The sequence below is a fragment of the Tenrec ecaudatus genome, chromosome 4, assembly GCF_050624435.1.
Source record: "Tenrec ecaudatus isolate mTenEca1 chromosome 4, mTenEca1.hap1, whole genome shotgun sequence".
Taxonomy (NCBI): domain Eukaryota; kingdom Metazoa; phylum Chordata; class Mammalia; order Afrosoricida; family Tenrecidae; genus Tenrec; species Tenrec ecaudatus.
Genome location: NC_134533.1, coordinates 57,128,522 through 57,146,811, shown reverse-complemented (window position 1 = coordinate 57,146,811; position 18,290 = coordinate 57,128,522). Strand labels below are relative to the sequence as shown.

General features: G+C 40.1%; 1 protein-coding gene across 1 annotated transcript; it reads right to left on the bottom strand.

Moving 5' to 3' along the window:
• Positions 1-4,541: 4,541 nt before the first annotated feature.
• On the bottom strand, positions 4,542-5,007 carry PTH (parathyroid hormone). The gene is made up of 2 exons (XM_075548439.1): positions 4,922-5,007; positions 4,542-4,803 (listed from the first exon to the last, which is right to left on the bottom strand). Exons 1-2 carry the CDS (start codon positions 5,005-5,007, stop codon positions 4,542-4,544), a joined length of 348 nt encoding a protein of 115 aa, XP_075404554.1.
• Between the last annotated feature and the right edge of the window lie 13,283 nt (positions 5,008-18,290).

The window sequence follows — 18,290 nt, the reverse complement described above, 5'->3', positions numbered from 1 at the left end:
GCTTTCCCTACCTTCCTCTGTACCCTTTATTCATAGCATAAATAGTTATAGTGAAGACAATGCAGCCAAATGATAAAATGGGTTTTATAGAAATAAGAAGCAAAAGATCCTAAAAGGTGACCAATAATTCACCCAGAAAATATGTGAATTAATTTCCTATGTACTAGGAAAAACAAACAAACAAAAAAAACCACTCCAAACCTCACTGCTTTTGAGTTGATGCTGACGTATAGGGACCCTGTCAGACAGGAAAGAACTGTGGCTGGGGATTTCTGTGTCTGTAACTCTTTACAGGATCAGAGACCTAATTTTCCCTTTCTGAGGCGCTGGTGGTTTTTACCGTGGTTGGGACAGTGGGTTAGCAGCCACTACACTACAAGTAACCACTATACTTCAAGGGATGCTTACTATATACTCAAGGCAATATTAATTGTTAGATAAATGAGACATGAACCCTATACTTAAGTTTTATGCATAAGTAAGATTTCAATTTTATATAAAATTACAGTGACAAAGATATGAACAAAATGTATAAAATCACTGGAAGGGAGTGACCAAATGTCCCCGTAGGAGTTGGAAACTGAGCTCAAGGATGAAACTGAGTTGGAAACTGAGTTGGAAACTGAGCTGAATAGTAGGATGAATACTAGAGACAGTCAGTTGGGCAGGGAGTGCAGCATGTGTGAAGGCATGGAGCCATGAACTCTGAATATTGAGTATATTATGGTAGTGCCACACATGGGAAATGGGAGATCATTCTACAGAGGTCAATTGGATATAAATTTCAGAAGGCTTTTGCGTGTATGTCAAGAAGTTTTGTTTTATAACCCCATATAAACTGATGCGTTTTGTTCCTTTAGAATTTTTCTTTCTTTTTCTTTTTAAACATTTTATTGGGGACTCATACAACTGCTATCACAATCCATACATATTGTGTAAAGCACATCTGTACATTCTTTGCCCTCATCATTTTCAAAGCATTTGCTCTCCACTTAAGCCCTTTGCATCAAGTCCTCTTTTTCCCCTCCCTCCTTGCTTCCCCCTCCCTCTTGAGCCCTTGATAATTTATAAATTATTATTTTGTCATATCTTGCCCTATCCGGAGTCTTCCTTTGCCCCCTTTTCTGTTGTCCATCCCCCAGGGAGGAGGTCACATGTAGATCCTTGTAATCTGTTCCCTCTTTCCAACCCACTAACCCTCTACACTCCCAGTATCACCACTCACACCCCTGGTCCTGAAGGTATCATCCTCCCTGGATTCCCTGTGCCTCCAGTTCCTATCTGCACCAGTGTACATCCTCTGCAGTATCCAGACTTTCAAGGTAGAATTCGGATCATGGTAGTTGGTGGGGAGGAAGCATTTAGGAACTGGAGGAAAGCTGTATTCTTCATTGGTGCTACATTGCACTCTGACTGACTCATCTCCTCCCCTAGACCCCTCTGTGAGGGGGTCTCCAGTGGCTGACAAATGGGCTTTGGGTCTCCACTCTGCACTTCCCTGTGCTTCTTCCATGTGGGCTTTGTTGCTTCTGAGCTCGATGGCCGCTTGTTCACCTTCAAGCCTTTAAGACCCAAGACACTATCTCTTTTGATTGCCGGGCACCATCAGCTTTCTTTGCCACATTTGCTTATGCACCCATTTGTCCTCAGCAATCATATCATGGAGGTATGCAGCCAATGATATGATTTTTTGTTCTTTGATGCCTGATAACTGATCCCTTCAGAACCATGTGATCACACAGGCTGGTGTGTTCTTCCATGTGGGCTTTGTTGCTTCTGAGCTAAATTGCCACTTGTTTATCTTTAAGCCTTTAAGACCCCAGATGCTATCTCTTTGGATAGCCGGGCACCATCAGCTTTCTTCACCACATTTGCTTGTTCACACGCTTTGGCTTCAGTGGTTGTGTCTGAAGGGTGAGCATCCTAGAATGCCAATTTAATAGAAGAGTATTTATGGATTGAAGGAGTGTTTGAGTAGAGGCCCAGGGTCCTCCCTCCACCTTAATACTAAACCTATAAATATAGGCACATAGATCTATTTCCCCATCCTCATATATATATTTGCATATGTACATGTCTATGTCTAGACTTCTATAAATGCCCTTATGCCTCCTAGCTCTTTCCTCTATTCCCCTTGACTTTCCTCCTGCCCTACTATCATGCTCCCTCCCAACCTCGGTTACAGCTATACCTCTTCGTTTCCTTACCCTTGATCATTCCCTACCAGGCCTGCCACTCCCACCTCACCACCAATTTGGATCCCAGGTTGTTCCCTTGTCCCTGGGTTTGTTAACACCACTTCCTTACCCCCCACTTGCCCCTATCCCAAGTCCCCCCGGAAATGTCGGTCCCGTTGTTTTTCCTTCGGTCCTTGTTTATCTGAACCATCAAGCACTTGGACTTCTGGCATTGATAGGAGGAAGGCTTTAGGAATCAGAGGGCTAGGGACTACGTTGGCATAGGAGGCTTGCAATCTACTTCACCATCAGGACTCTGATTCCTAGATAAAACACCTCATTTCCTGCTAAGTTTCTCCCTCAGCTACAAGAGGAAAACAGCAAACCAAAGTTTTTATTTGAACACCGAAGTTCAGATTTTCCTGCTCTATATGTGCATGTGGATCAGCCATGCTCCTTGCCTGACTTTTGATATGTTTCAGCTAAAAGGCAGGTCCATCAATGCCCAGAACATGGGCAACAGCCATATTTGTAGCCCTCTGTAGAGTAGAGATGGGACAGACCACCAAGTATTGTGCTAAATCATTAGTTGACACTAACCTGTTAGATCCCACTAACCACCCCAATATCCCTTTCCCCAAATTTCACCCCCATAAAAGATCCCCAGCTCCAAACAGAGCCATCCCTGTGACCCAATGTGCTCTTTGCTCCGCCAACCAAATAAAGGCTGCTTTTGTCACTATCTTCTAATATCTGAATCTCTGTACCCATGCTAAGAGACTTGAGAGACTGCAGGGACAATATGACTCAGCAATCTACTCTAGGTCACCTTTTTGCAATCTAACTGTGGCTTTTAATGTTCCTGGCTTCCTGGTTGGCACAGTATCTAAAGGTTGTCCATTTGAACCACCCCAGAGTTTCCTCATACCCGTTCTTAGAGTCCTGCTTCCAAAGAATCAGTCACTGGAAGCCTATGGAACACAGACAGGTCTGCTCTGAGACCTATGGAATTGCCATGAGTTAGGCCAACTGGAAGGAAATTAAGAGCCACAACAGTGGAGTGGCTGTTACGTTGATTTCTGTTCTAGTGGCCCTAAGTGACAGAGTGGGCTACAATAGCCTGGTAGGTTTTTCTAGACTGTAATCACATCGGAGCAGATCTTCAGACCTTTGTCCCCTGGAGCCACAGGGTGGGTTCCATTATGTACCAAGGGGTTAATTGTTGAAACATCAGGCCTCTTGCTCTATTGTTGTCAATAGACTGCGGAGAAATAATGTCACTTTTACTAAACCTGGCTCATATAAGCTTCACCTAGCATTTTGACATCATGCTTTTTAGTTCCTCTTGGCTAGACTGGTGCAACCCTAGGATCACCACGGCAAATTTTTCAGACTATGTAGGTGGGCCCACTCTGCTGATCTGTTCTTCTGTCTGATAACATTCGGTGAACAAGAAAACAAACCATTTAGGTACTCATACATTGAACCTCTATTTTTATAGCAAATTGAACTTATCCCTGGAACTTCTAGCACAGGAAAACCACACCCCTTATTAACAATGCTTTCTGGCATAGAGGGAGAAGGGGAGCAGAGTCTTCCCATCTCAGAAAGTATGATTGGCTGAACCTAAATCTCTTGTAGAACCTTAGGTGCGGATGTATTGCCTTGGTAGGGTCACTTGATCTACTGAGACCCGAAGATGAGAATTTACCAGGGAGTTGAAAATTCAGACAAAGACTCTGGTTATGTGAGTGTAAGTGGATTTCCCATCACATATGGAGATTAGTCTTTAACTGGGTTTGCCCCTGAAGACTCGAAAGAGGACAATAATGGCATCCACTATCAAGGATTTAGGAAATTGCACTTTGGTGATATTAAAAGAACATTGTTTAATCTATCAAAATGATCATTATTCCAAGAAAATTGATCCTTTTGAATGATTGGGGATCTATTATCATTTTATTTAGGATCTATTTAAACGCCTCTGTGTCGGTCACACCCTAAAAGATAAACTTGTAACAAGTCAGAAACATTTAAGTTCATTAATTTAGAATTACTATCACTAAATGTGTGTTTTTCACTGTAAAATGTGAGATTGAAAATACCATTTATTCTTTTATAAGTTATGCCACAATATATTTTTAAAGGAACAAGGAAACACAATAATTAAAAGTACTCTTTAGATAACTAAAAGTAGAATCAAAACAATTAAATGTGCCACTATTAGGCTAGCCATGAATCACTTGTAAAGTTTAGCAATATTAGAAATATTGGCACTTGCTCATTTTAATAGAGTTTGAATAATTAGCAGCAGTAATATTTTTGCTCTGTTGTGTCCAGAGCTTATTCTGATTGTGCATGTTTTCATTGGGATTTAGTTTTGATTAACACATCCACATCAGCTTTGTCTGCCTCTCCAAGGCTTTTTGGATTACGGTCAACTGGAATGTTGTCTTCCTTCTTTTGTGGCCTCTGAGATCCACCCTCTTTGGGAGCAACAGGGGCTCTGAGGGCGATGAAATTGTGAACATCCTGTAGCTTCTTGCGAAGCCACTCCACCCGTTCCATCGAGTTCAGGTGTTTTCCCAGGTTATGCATAAACTGTATTTCACTCACAGATCTCTTCCTGGGAGAAACAGGAACAGAAAGGGACACTCCATTAGTCTCCCTCTCCCAATTCATGAAGCCGCTTCCGATCATCCAACACCCAGGCCCTTGCCATTCAGCCTAGTTAGAGTACTTACTGAACAGCTTTCCCTTCCAGCTTTGTAAAGAAGCATATTGCAAACAAGACAACCATCACTGCAGTCATGCCCTTTGCAGACATCATCTTCACTACAAGGAAAAGCAAAGAGGGAGGATTTTAAGACAGTCTTAATATTCCAAATGCTATAGTTAAATGCATAGAAATTTACACCTATGATAATACAACTCCAGGCAGTGTGACAGTAAGCAAATGGGTTTTCATGAAAAGCTGTTGAACTCAGTCTCTCTATTTTACAGAAACATTAGTATATATTATATAAGTACCTCATTTTACTTAGAAATTGAATTAGTTTTCCTTTCTTTGGCAATGTTTTTAGAGTAGTTATGCACATTTTAATATATAAGTTTGAAGCCACATGAGGAATAAAGTAACTTCTTTTTTAGACGTCCCTCTCACATTTTCTGTACTTTGGACTAAATGCTTAAAATTGTCTTCAAGATGGTTAATTCTTTACTGAGCTAAACAGTTAACACTTTTTACTAAGGAGACCCTTTTCCTACAAATAAACTTCATTTCAGGCATTTTAACACAAGCTTTATAAGCTTTGATTTGAAGAGATTGTTATTAAGTTAATGCACTCTTCTGAACATGTTCACAAGGAGGTGCCAGAGCAAAATAAAATAAAACTTAAAAATCACCTAATGAATTAATTGCTCCATAGGTTTAACAATGTTTATTTACATCTTATTTCTTCAACTTACTTTTTAACAATGAGATCTTAATATAAATTTTTAACCCTTTTCTCTATCAACCAAAAACCTTTCATGTCAATTATCTCAATCTGCAGTCTATTAATGGCAAATAGAAGTGCTTGCCCTTCATGCTCAGTGCTCTCCCTTTCACCACATCCATGGCATGGCCATGTGCTCTAAACTGGAGGCTTTAGAAGACCATACGATGCACAATCTGGTGCATTTCTCTTTATTGGGCAATACAAAGCTGTCGATGGAGCAACACATAAACAGGACTCATTTTTCGCCTGCATCGCTACTAGAGAGCAAACATGGAGGTATGTATTCCTAGACTTGCCACATTGACTTAGTGACCCCAGACACTTCCGATGGCTTCTCTATCCTTTTTGGGAGAATGCCAAGGAAAATCGCTGGAAAGCTGTTGTAAAATTCCCTCACAATTTATGTGTAGATTCTCGAAACTAGAAAAGCCTCTTGTCTAGGTGAAGCGAATTCACATAAGTGCTCTTGCACAGTGAGCTCTTTATGAGTCACAAAATACATTATCTAGGTATGGATATTATATAGGACAAATTGAATTTCAACTCCAATCTAAACAATTGATGTCGACTATTTAAATCCCTTTTTCATAAGATAGAATTTTAACTTTCAAATCAGATTCCACTACAGTATATAATGACACAGTTTAATCAGTGTGCCATTAATTTCAGATAGGTAAGTTCAAAAAATATTTAAAATTTAGTCACGAGTTCATTTTCTATTGTGACATTTTCTATTAAGCCTGATTCGACTTCCCCTTCACATTTTACTCTGAGCATGATGATATTCGTGCCAAATGGTACACATTCAATTGAATGCTGAATTTTCAAACATCTACAACAGATCTTGAGAGAGAAAATAAAGTATACTCACATCTTTTCTTAGAAAAAGATCCTCTCTCAGGTGTATTAGCAGTTGGCGTTTTCTTAAGGCTGTGTAAACTTGAGAACGCTCGCAAGTTTGACTGCAGGCAGACCCTTAAGTGTAGCTCTTATATACAGGTCTAGCACTCACCAAAAGAAGCTGACCGTGATGACAGGTGCTGTCACTCCTATTTCGCTGGATCGCAACTGTAGGATCAGAGCCACACATATCTCACTACAGGTGGCACCCCCTCCTCCTTCTTTTTTGATAATTGAATATTGAAAGAAAAGTAGTGTGCAGCTGGAAAAAGGATTTATGGAAAGACTACCAGCTAATATTAAATCTTTTGACCCCGAAAACTTCTGGTTGCATTGATGAATCTAAACTTTATATTGTGAAAAAAAGCTGATTATAAAGTTTTGTAATAAAGGTATCATTTTCCTTGAAAGTAAAATTGGAAAATAAGATTTATTTGTTAAAACCTTTCTATTAGTACAATTGTTATGGATTATGATATATCATACTTATTACCTTGCAAGCCATTGCAATAATCCATATCATTCTCAGTCTTCTTTTAAAAAAAATAGACATAGTACTTTTCTGGAAGCAATTGTCAAAAAAAATTGAGAAAAGGCTCTTAGTACATAATACTTATTTTTTAAAATCATTTTACTGTGGGCTGGTACAGCTCACCATAATCCATACATCCATCCAGTGTGTCAAGCACATTTACTACATAATTATTTTTAAAGAGTTCAAAAGTACAAATTATTTTGAATTCATACATTCCAACTTGTAACAATAACTTTTGTGAAGCACTTGTTGTATGCTAGATTGTATTTATATTTTGGGTGTGGCGGTGGTTTAGGAAGAGCTCTGGTGGCTTAGTGGTTAAATGCTCATTTGCTAACCTAGCGGTCAGAAGCGTGAATCTACCAAACAGTAGGAAGGAAGTCTATTTCTGTAAAGATTCCTAGCGTTGGGACCCCTATGGGATAATTCTGTTCCATCCTGTATGGTACTCAGAGTCTGAAGCGACTCAGCAGCATATTAGAGTTGGTGATGCAGTGGTAGAAATTCTAGCCTTACATGTGGTTGACCTAGGTTGGTTTTCTTGATAGTACACTTCAAGCATAGCCACCAATTTTGTTGGTGGAGGCTTATAGAGTGGTATGATGCTCAACCGTGTCAGTAGAGCTTCTAGAGTAAGTAGAATGGCCTGGCTATCTATTTTCCAAAATTCACTCTACCAAAACCCTATGGATCACACCTGTTGGATCTTTTTTGTGAATGGGGTTGCCATGAGTTGGGGGATGAGTCCACAGTAGTAATATAATGTCATATATGGTCCCATTAATCTTTACATGAGAAGACCACGGGTGATGCAAACAGTTAAAGTGCTGGGCTGCCAACTAAAATCTTGGGAAAGTAGAAAAGCTAGAACTCAACACAAGTTTTATGACTCCAGAGTCACTTTGATTCTCATTACCCTATTGGCTCTTTTATGAACACTAGTCTTCTATGGTATTGATGAAGACTATTAAAGGTACCATCAACTGCTAACAGAACAAACAAATCTGTCCTGGAAGTAGTACAGCCAGAATGCCCCTCAGAGGCAAGGACTATGCAACTTTGTCTCAGATACTTTGGACATGTTATCAGGAGAGACAGCCCCCAGAGAAGGACATCATGCTTGGTAAAGTAGAGGGTACCAAAAAAGAGGAAGACCCTCAACAAGATGGATTGACAAAGTAGTTGCATACAATGGCCTCAAACATAGAGTAGTTTGGAGGACAGTGCAGGACCAGACAGATCGACTAAGTAGCAGCCTACGATGGTCTCGAACATAGAACAGTTAGGAGGACAGGGCAGGACCGGATGCTGTTTTGTTCTGTTGTCCATTGGGTTGCTAGGGTTAGAAGTGACTCGATGGCACCTAACAAATTTACTTGACTAATGAGCTTACCCATTGCGATCTCTTTGTTCAAGTTCTTGATCTTGACCAGCATATCCTCAGCTATTGGAGACATGATTCTGCCACCTAACTTAAAGTATCTGGTCCCCACTTATCAGATCAAGATCCTTCGAATCACTTAGGTAACTTTCTTCCCAAGTAAGAAGCCATTCCCAGAATGGGTTTGGTTTTCTTGGTTCTGGTCTTACCTAGGCCTCATGTCATTCCTTTTCCTACTAGTCATTGTCAAAGTTTGACACTGTCTCAAGTAAGATCCTGAAGCATTCTGGAGAGTACCTGTAAGAATTCTAAAATGAGAAATCAGTGTTAGGTCTGCTCTGGGAAACTCTCTACACAGGGCAAACCTCACCTGAAGGGGTGCTCTTAGTTTCAGATCGTGGAATTGTTAGAGACAAACTGAAACATGATTAGAAGATATGAACAATGTTGGTGAAAATGTTGAAAAATACAACAGATGAGAAAAGTTGAATAAAGACATACGACTTAGTCTGGAAAAGATAGAATGACTACAATAGCTTTTTCAAAGTTATTCATAGGGAAAGGAACCCTGCTAGTTAGTACTGGTTAAATGTTTATTGACTAACTGAAAGGTTGGTGATTTGCACCCACTTGGCTTTTTGCAGGGGAAAAAAAGTGAGTTTCCATAAAAATTGCTGTCCTGGAAAACCTAAGGGGCAGGTATTATTTGTAGTATAGGGTTGCTGTGGGTAGAATCCACTCAATAACAATGGGTAGCAGTAGAGGTATCATGGAGAAAAATAATTTTTTATCGATCAGTGAGTGAACATTGTAATTCAGACTTAATTTAGACATTATAGTCACCTTGGCTATGCATCGAGTAGCTAATCACAAGGGGAGCAGTCACTTCAGGAGAAAGAGGCAGCTCTCTAATCTTGTGAAGAGTTACAACCTTGAAAACCCACAGGGATGGTTGTACCCCACCTATGTGGTCACTATGAGTAGGAATCAACTTGATGGCAGTGCATTTTTATTTTTAAATAACAAGCTCTACATGATTGGAATTGTTGAAATAAAAGCTAGACCATCACCTCTCAGGGTACTGTAGAGAGGTATCTATAGTAGAAGCCTAACTAGGTAAGTAAGTGACCCCTTCCAATTTATAATCTATGATGTTAATACATCTCAAGAGCTATTTGGAAATACAAGTGATTTTATAAGCTCATTTTAAAAATTGTGTTGTAACCACACCAAGGCAAAACACTGAGAGCGTGCAACAGAACAGCAAGGGGAGCAGAGCAAGGAAGTCCTGAGGGAACATTTGGAGCCAGGGCATGTCTCCCCATCAGACTCGACCAGAAAACACTCCTAAAGGTCAACAAACAGAACTTGAACGATTTATAGGGTTTTCTTTTCTTTCTTTTTTTGTATCATTGGTTTGTTATTATTGTTGCTTTGTTTTCTTTTGTTGCTTTGTTTTACTCTGTATTGTTTTTGTGCATATTATTATCTCTGAAGGTCTATCTAAATAAGATAGACTGGATAAACAATCGGGAGGAGAAAATAATGGGATCAACAGTTCCAGGGGGATATGGGAGAAGGGAGGTGGGGGACAAGGGAACAACAAGTTATCCAAAATCAGTGGCAAGGATGGTGTAAAAGGCCTGGTAGGGCTTGATCAAGGGCAATGTAACCAAGAGGAATTACTGAAACCCAAATGAAGGCTGAGCATGATAGTGGGACAAGAGGAAAGTAAAAGGAAATAGAGGAAAGAACTAGGAGGCAAAGGACATTTATAGAGGTCTAAATAAAGGCATGTGCACATATAAACATATTTATATATGATTTTGAAATAGATCTATGTGCATATATTTATAACTTTAGAATGAAGGTAGCAGATGGACATTGGGCCTCCACTTAAGTACTCCCTCAATGCAAGAACACTATGTTCTATTAACCTGGCATTCCATGATGCTCACCTTCTCAACACAATCACTGAAGACAAATGGGTGCATAAGCAAATGTGGTGAAGAAAGCTGATGGTGCCCGGTTATCAAAAGATATAGCGGCTGGGGTCTTACAGGCTTGAAGATAAAGAAGCGGCCATCTAGCTCAGAGGCAACAAAGCCCACATGGAAAAAGCACACCAGCCTGTGTGATCACGAGGTGCTGAAGGGATCAGTTATCAGACATCAAAGAACAAAAAATCATATCATTGTGAATGATGGGGAGTGCAGATTGGGGACCCAAAGCCCATCTGTAAGCAACTGGCCATACCCTTAAAGAAGGTTGCAGGGAGGAGACCAGCCAGTCAGGGTGCAGTATAGCACTGATGAAACATACAACTTTCCTCTAGTTCTTAAATATAAGATCTATCATGATCTCAATTCTACCTTACAAACCTGGCTAAACCAGAGGATGTACACTGGTAATGATAAGGAAACACAGGGAATCCAGGACAAATATACCCTTCAGAACCAGTGGTGAGAGTGGAGGGAAGGTGAGGTAGAAAGGAGGAACTGATCAGAAGGATCTACATACAACCCCCTCCCTGGGGGACGGACAACAGAAAAGTGGGTGAAGGGAGATGGACAGTGTAAGACATGACAAAACAATAATAATTTTTAAACTATCAAGGGTTCATGAGGGAGGAGGGGTGGGGAGGGAGGGCAAAAATTGAGGAACTGATACCAAGGGCTCAAGTAGAAAGCAAATATTTTGAGAATGATGATGGCAACAAATGTACAAATGTGCTTGACACAATGGACTGAAGTATGGATTGGGAAGAGAGTTGTATGAGCCCCTAATAAAATGATCAACAAAAATTGTATTGTAAAACCATGCCTATAATCGTAGTTTTGATTCATCCCAACTGTGTGGGTAAAGCTGACTTCAACTGACCGTCTTCCAGGAATTGTGCCAGTAAATGTGCTTTGTTTTCCTTCTATTTTAACTATTTAAAAACTGTCATGTTGGTGATATTGCAACCCAATCATAAAACAAGTTTTATGGAAAAATGAAGCCAATTATTCTAAGTGGTGACCATTAAAAATGTGCCAAGCATCTACTATATGCTTGAACTTAGATTAATCATTAGATGCTGGAGACATGGCCTTTTCCCAGAAGTTTAACACTTAATTATCATATAATTCAGAGATGTGAACCAAACCTACAAAAGCACAGAGCAAGGAATGACTAAACCTCCCCAGAGGAGTTGGAAACTGTGCTTAAGGATGAAGAGAACCTTTCTACTAGAGCCAGGGCACCAGGGCAGGAAGTACAGTGCACCAGGGCAGGAAGTACAGTCTGTGGAGGCATGGAGCAATGAAGTCTGAATATTGAGTAAATCCTAGAGCAAGGCATGGGGAATAGTAGATACTTCTGGAAAAGTAAATTTGGTACATATTTGGGGAGGCTTTTGTGTGATGTGAAGGAGTCTTATCTTGTAGTCCTCTCTAAACTTGTGCATTAATAGTATTTTTATTCCTTGCGATCTTTTAAAGGACTACCTGACCTCCCCAAGAAGGATTCATAAATCAAGATTTGGCACTTGTTTATCTGAGCCATCAAGCACTTGAACTGCAGGTATTCGATAAAAGGAAGGTGTTTAGAAATAAGAAGGCTAGGGGCTATGTGGGCACAGGAGGCAGATGATATAGTTACAGAGAAAAGAGCTAGCACAGCTTTTTGTTTAGACAGGCTCAGCCTTTCTTAGTATTCTCAAATTCCCTCCATCCTGGATCACACTGTTGTAGCCCTCACTTTTGAGAAGGGTTAAATGACATGTTGACCTTGTGGCCTTAATTGGAGTCTGATACATTTTCCTCTTGTGATTTTGGGGCCTTAGCATACAGCTTGTAGGTTTGGAAATCCATCAATAGCTCTCTTAATTCAGTGCTTTTTAATAGATTGTATGGTTTGTAGGCCTTTGACTTACTGTTTTGTTTTAGGATTCTCTGTGAGATATTGCACTACTAAGTTCCTTTTATGATCTGCTGGAAACTTTCCTTTTTTCTTCCTCTCTAGAGCCTCCAAACTTATTTCTAGCTATAGACAAGTATCCAAAATGCTATAAAGGATTTAAAATCAATTGTGATCAGGCTGACATGTACAGCTGAGGAGAACTGTGAGCTAATATAAAATTTTAATAAAACTCAAGTGTATATCTTCCCAAATTATTGCAGCTTCACAGCAAATACACAGGAATCTGCTCTACATAAAACAATCGTTTTTCAGTGGATCAAACATTTTAGAGGAAGGTTGAACACCTTAAAGGTGATTCAAAAGAGGGAGGAATGGCAACCTCAATAATGAAACAACAACAGCAGCAGCACCAAAAAACTGTGCCTGAAGTCTACCAATTGGTAGAAGTAGAATTGGTGTAATTCATTGATTCAGTAGCTACTGAAGTTGAGATTTCATAGGGCTCAGCATTTTCAGTTTTAAACAAATATCTTGACCTCAGCAAGCTTTGGACCACTGGGTGCTAAAAGTGCTGTGTGAAGATTCACTAGCTCAAAGAACTGATCTTTCCATCAGTCTTTTAGGCAAGATCAAAGCTAATCATTCCATGATTTTATGGAATTAATGGTTAATGAGGATGAGTCTTGGATTTACCAATATAATCTAGATAGCAATGTTTAATCAGAACAGTGGCTTCCAGAGAGGTTTGACCCATGCCAGTTAACTTCAAGAGAGAGAGGTCAGCTCAGAAGATTGTGGTAATATTTGTTAGGATTCCAAATGGGGAATCTTGATAGATGATATTGAAGGTCACAGGATATTCATGGAGATTTGTGAGGAAGAAGTTTTACGGTACATCTATCCTGATGGACTCTTTCCTATCAGGAGCAAGGAATCATGAAGAAATATTCATGTGAAAATTGAATTATTCAAGGGCTGAATTTTATTTGAAAAGATAATCGTGGCAAGTGACATAATCATTAACCACTTCAAGTTAGAAATTATGTTTCTGTTCATAAGTTATTTAGCAATAATGAAACATACAACTTTCTTCTAGTTCTTAAATGCTTCTTCCCCGCCACTATCATGATCCCAATTCTACCTTACAAATCTGGCTAGACCCGAGGATGTACACTGGTACAGGTAGGAACTGGAAACACAGGGAATCCAGGACAGATGATCCCTTCAGGACCAGTGGTAAGAATGGTGATACCTGGAGGGTGGAGGGAAAGTGAGGTAAAAGGGGGAACCGATCACAGTATCTACATATAACCTCCTCCTTGGGGGAAGAAAAATAGAAAAGTGGGTGAAGGGAGATGTTGGACAGTGTAAGACATGACAAAATAATAATAATTTATGAATTATCAGGGGTTCAAGAGGGAATGGGTAGCGGGGAGGGAGGGAAAATGAGGAGCAGATACCAAGGGCTCAAGTAAAAAGCAAATGTTTTGAGATTGATGATGGCAACAAATGTACAGATGTGCTTGACACAATGGACTGATGTATGGATTATGAGTTGTATGAGCCCCCAATAAAATGATTTAAAAAAAGAAAAGCTTTGACATTTAAAGAGATATTTTTCTTTAATTCTTTTAAAACATTCAACAAATTCCTTTAAGCAGCAAAGTACATTAATACTACTGTTTGCTCATCTTTAAATTTGCTTGATTTTATTCCTGAAGAGATATTAAAAATCATGAAAAATGTCTAAGTAGCCTTCACTCAGTTGATGGCATTTTTAAGAAGTCAACAAGTATTTGGGAGACCTTCTCATTAGGAAATATGATTTAAATGTGTCAAAGAAGCTGAGGTGTTTTAACTATACTTGTTAAAGAGAGCCAAGGGGGCTTTGAGTGTGAAAAATTGAAGAACACTGAGTGCCAACAAAATCACAAAAATTTAAAACCACACAGCTTGAATTATGTCTTTGGCTGGGTTCTCTAGAGACGCAAAAACAGTGAAATGTATATATGCATGCGTGTGTGTGTGTGTGTGTGTGTGTGTGTGTGTTAGCCCTGATAGCATAGGAGGCTACACATGGAGCTTCTAACCACAAGGTATATCATTTGAACCCACCAGCTGCTCCAAGGGAGAAAGGAGACCATGTATATTCTACTCTCATCAAAATTTAAAGTCTAAAAAAAAAAAAAGAGTTAAAGTCTCAGAAACCCAACTTGGCAGTTCTACCCTGTCATGTAGGGTCACTATAGATAGGAATCAATTAGATGATAGTGACTTTGAGGGTTTTTTTAGTATACTTGGGCTCAGAAAGTTCATGGAAAATTGGAATGTAGAAATAATGGAATTTACCGCAAACTTTGAAGTACATGCATGTGTGTGTGTGTGTAGTATATATATTACACGAGGTGCTCTAGAAGCACAGTGGATTATGTACTATGCTGTTAACCAAGAAGGGGCAGTTCTAACTCACCAGATGCTCTGCAGGATAATGAGGAGGTTGTCTGTTCCCATAAGGATTCAGTTGAAATACTACCATTCTTGTTTCTAAGGATCATTCAGGCTGTACTTTTTCCGAGATAGATTTGAGAGTTCATTTGACAATCCATGATATATTCAATATTCTTTGCTAAAGCCATAATTCAAAGGCATTGAGGTAGTTAGTTTAGTGTGCCAACCTGGCCGATAAACACATGTGGGGTTAATTGAAGGGTGGAGGGATAAATGGCTCAGTGAGCCTTGTCTTTCTAGTTCTCGGGTCTCTTGCTTTCTGATGGTCAGAACAGGTGCAGCTGCCTTAGCCAGTTGCCTGCTTTAGCTGGCAAGGCTCACTTCCTGCGAGACATCCCTGAGGAGAAGCCACATGGATCTACCCTGATGCAGTCCTGGGTGTGGAGACCCCTGCCTGCCCTGAGATGTTTATACATTCACTGACTCGGCTTTCCTCCTGCAGTCGGCATCGTTGCGTCTGTTTTGTGAGATGGAGGAGGACTTTGTGGATTGGTGTCGGACATATGGGTTAATGTTGGACTTGTGGACTTGGGCAGCACTGGGTTGGGATGTTTTCTCTATGTGCACTTAACCTTTATAGAAAACTCTCTTATACATGAGTTTCTGTGGATTTGTTTCTCTAAAGTACCCAGACTAGCACAGGCATCAACCCTTTAGTCTTTTTCCAGCTTTCGTGTGCCTGCGAGGGAACTGAAAAGATCATGGGTGTGGTCGGGTGCACTTAGTCCCCATAGTGACATCTTTTCTCTGGAACACTGTAAAGAAATCTTTTGCAGCAGATTTGCAATGTGTTGTTGACTTCTTGGTTGATGCTTCCATGGGCATTGATGTGGATCTGAAGAAAGTACAATCCTGACAGCTTAAATATTTTCTCATGATGTTGCTTATAGTTCAAATTGTAAGGATTTTCTTTTTCTTTATGTTGAGGTATAATCTATACTGAAGTCTGTAGTCTTTGATCTTCATCAGTAAGTGGTTCAAGTTCTCTTGACTTTTAGCAAGATTGTGTCATCTGCATATTATAGATTGTTAATGAGTTTTCTTCTGGTCCACTTGCTGCATTATTTGCTCAACATACACACCGAATGAATATTCTGAAAGCACACACCCCTTTGCTGATTTTAAACCATGCAGTGTCCTCTGGGTCTGCCTAAATGACTGCTCTGTCTTTGTGTAGGTTTAGCATGAGCACCACTAAATGTTTGGGAATTTACATTCTGGGGAACATTACGCATAATTTGTTATGATACACACAGGAAATTGTCTTTTCTTAGTCAATTAAACAGAGTTAAACATCTTCCTGATATCTCTGAGTTCAGCTAAGAACCATCTGATATCAGCAATATCACTCATCCTCTTGTGAATAAGTCATTGGCCTTGCAAAATTCTATCATGTGATCATGTCTATCACCAGGCTTTATTTTCCCATTAATGACTCCAACTTCCACATTCCAATAATCTGTAATTATCATTGCATCTCATTGCATGTCTGATCAATTTCAGACTGCAAAAAACTAGTAGAAATTATGTCTTCATCTTTGACTTTAATGGTTCGTGAGGAAAGTTGAATAACAGTTGTAGTAATTGAACTTGTATGCACATTATCATTGACAGTTGTTTTACTTGAGGGCAGACCTTGAAATGTTTTCTTTGATGATCAATTCAATGCCATTTCTTTTTTTTAAAACATTTTATTAGGGGCTCATACAACTCTTATCACAATCCACACATATACATACATCAATTGTATGAAGCACCTCTTCACATTCCCTGTCCCAATCACTCTCAAAGCATTTGCTCTCCACTTAAGCCCTTTGCATCAGGTCCTCTTTTTTTTCCCCCTCCCTCCCCGCTCCCCCCTCCTTCTATTTCATTGCTTTTCATCAGGTTTTCAGTGGTCGATTTTTTCAGATGTAGACCGCCATATTCCTTTTCCTAGTCTGTCTTAGTTTGGAAGCTCTGCTGAGATCTGTCCACAATGGGAGACCTTGCTAATATTTTAAATACTGTTGGCATAGCTTCCAGCATCACAGGCAAGTCACCACAGTTGTGTGCAAATTGTGAACATTATATATAGAGAGATTTATTTTAAGGAAGAGCCGTAAGCAGTAGAGGATGACAAGTTACAAATCTATGGCCAGGTCTCAGGCTGGAGGCGTCTTCTAATTTCTGTGGCTGTAAGGACTCATAAGCCCATAATAAGGAGGCCACAGAGCAGGCTTCTTGCTCACATCCCAAGAGCTGAGGCCAGAGGAAAATGAGTCAGGTACAGAACTGAGAAATATCCAGAACACTCATTTACTGCATTTGGACACACATAGACCATATCTCAAGGAACCTCACCTGTAAAATGATTGACTGGTCACATCAGCTCACTAAATGGAGAATGATTATTCCATAATACTGCCCAACCACTAAGATTCATAGGCTAACCAAGTTGACATTCAAACTTAAACATCACAGATAGTATAAATGCTGAAGTGAGAGATCAATTTTTTTCGTATCCATTTTATTTATTTATTTTTTAACATTTTATTAGGGGCTCATACAACTCTTATCACAATTCATACATATACATACATCGATTGTATAAAGCACATCTGTACATTCTTTTCCCTGATCACTCTCAAAGCATTTGCTCTCCACTTAAGCCCTCTGCATCAGGTCTCCCTTTTTTCCCCCTCGCTCCCCGCTGCCCGCTCCCTCACGAGTCCTTGATAATTTATAGATTGTTATTTTTGTCATATCTTGTCCTATTCAGAGTCTCCCTTCCCCACCTTCTCTGCTGTCCATCTCCCAGGGAGGAGGTCACATGTGGATTATTGTAATCGGTTCCCCCTTTCCAACCCACTCACCCTCTACTCTCCCAGCATCGCCCCTCACACCCCTGGTCCTGAAGGTATCATCCACCCTGGATTTCCTGTGCCTCCAGCTCCTATATGCACTAGTGTACAACCTCTGCCCTATCCAGTCCTGCAAGGAAGAATTTGGGTCATGGTAGTTGGGGGGAGGAAGCATCCAGGATCTGGGGGAAAGCTGTGTTCTTCATCGGTACTACATCGCTGTCTGACTGACCCATCTCCTCTCCTAAACCCCTCTGTGAGGGACTCTCCAGTGGCTGACAAATGGACCTTGGATATCCACTCTGCACTTCCCCCTTCATTCACTATGGTAAGATTTTTTTTTTTCTGATGATGCCTTCTACCAGCTCCCTTCGACACCTCATGATCACACAGACTGGTGTGCTTCTTCCATGTGGGCTTTGTTGCTTCTGAGCTAGATGGCCGCTTGTTCACCTTCAAGCCTTTAAGATCCCAGACACTATCTCTTTTGATTGCCGGGCACCATCAGCTTTCCTCGCCACATTTGCTTATGCACCCATTTGT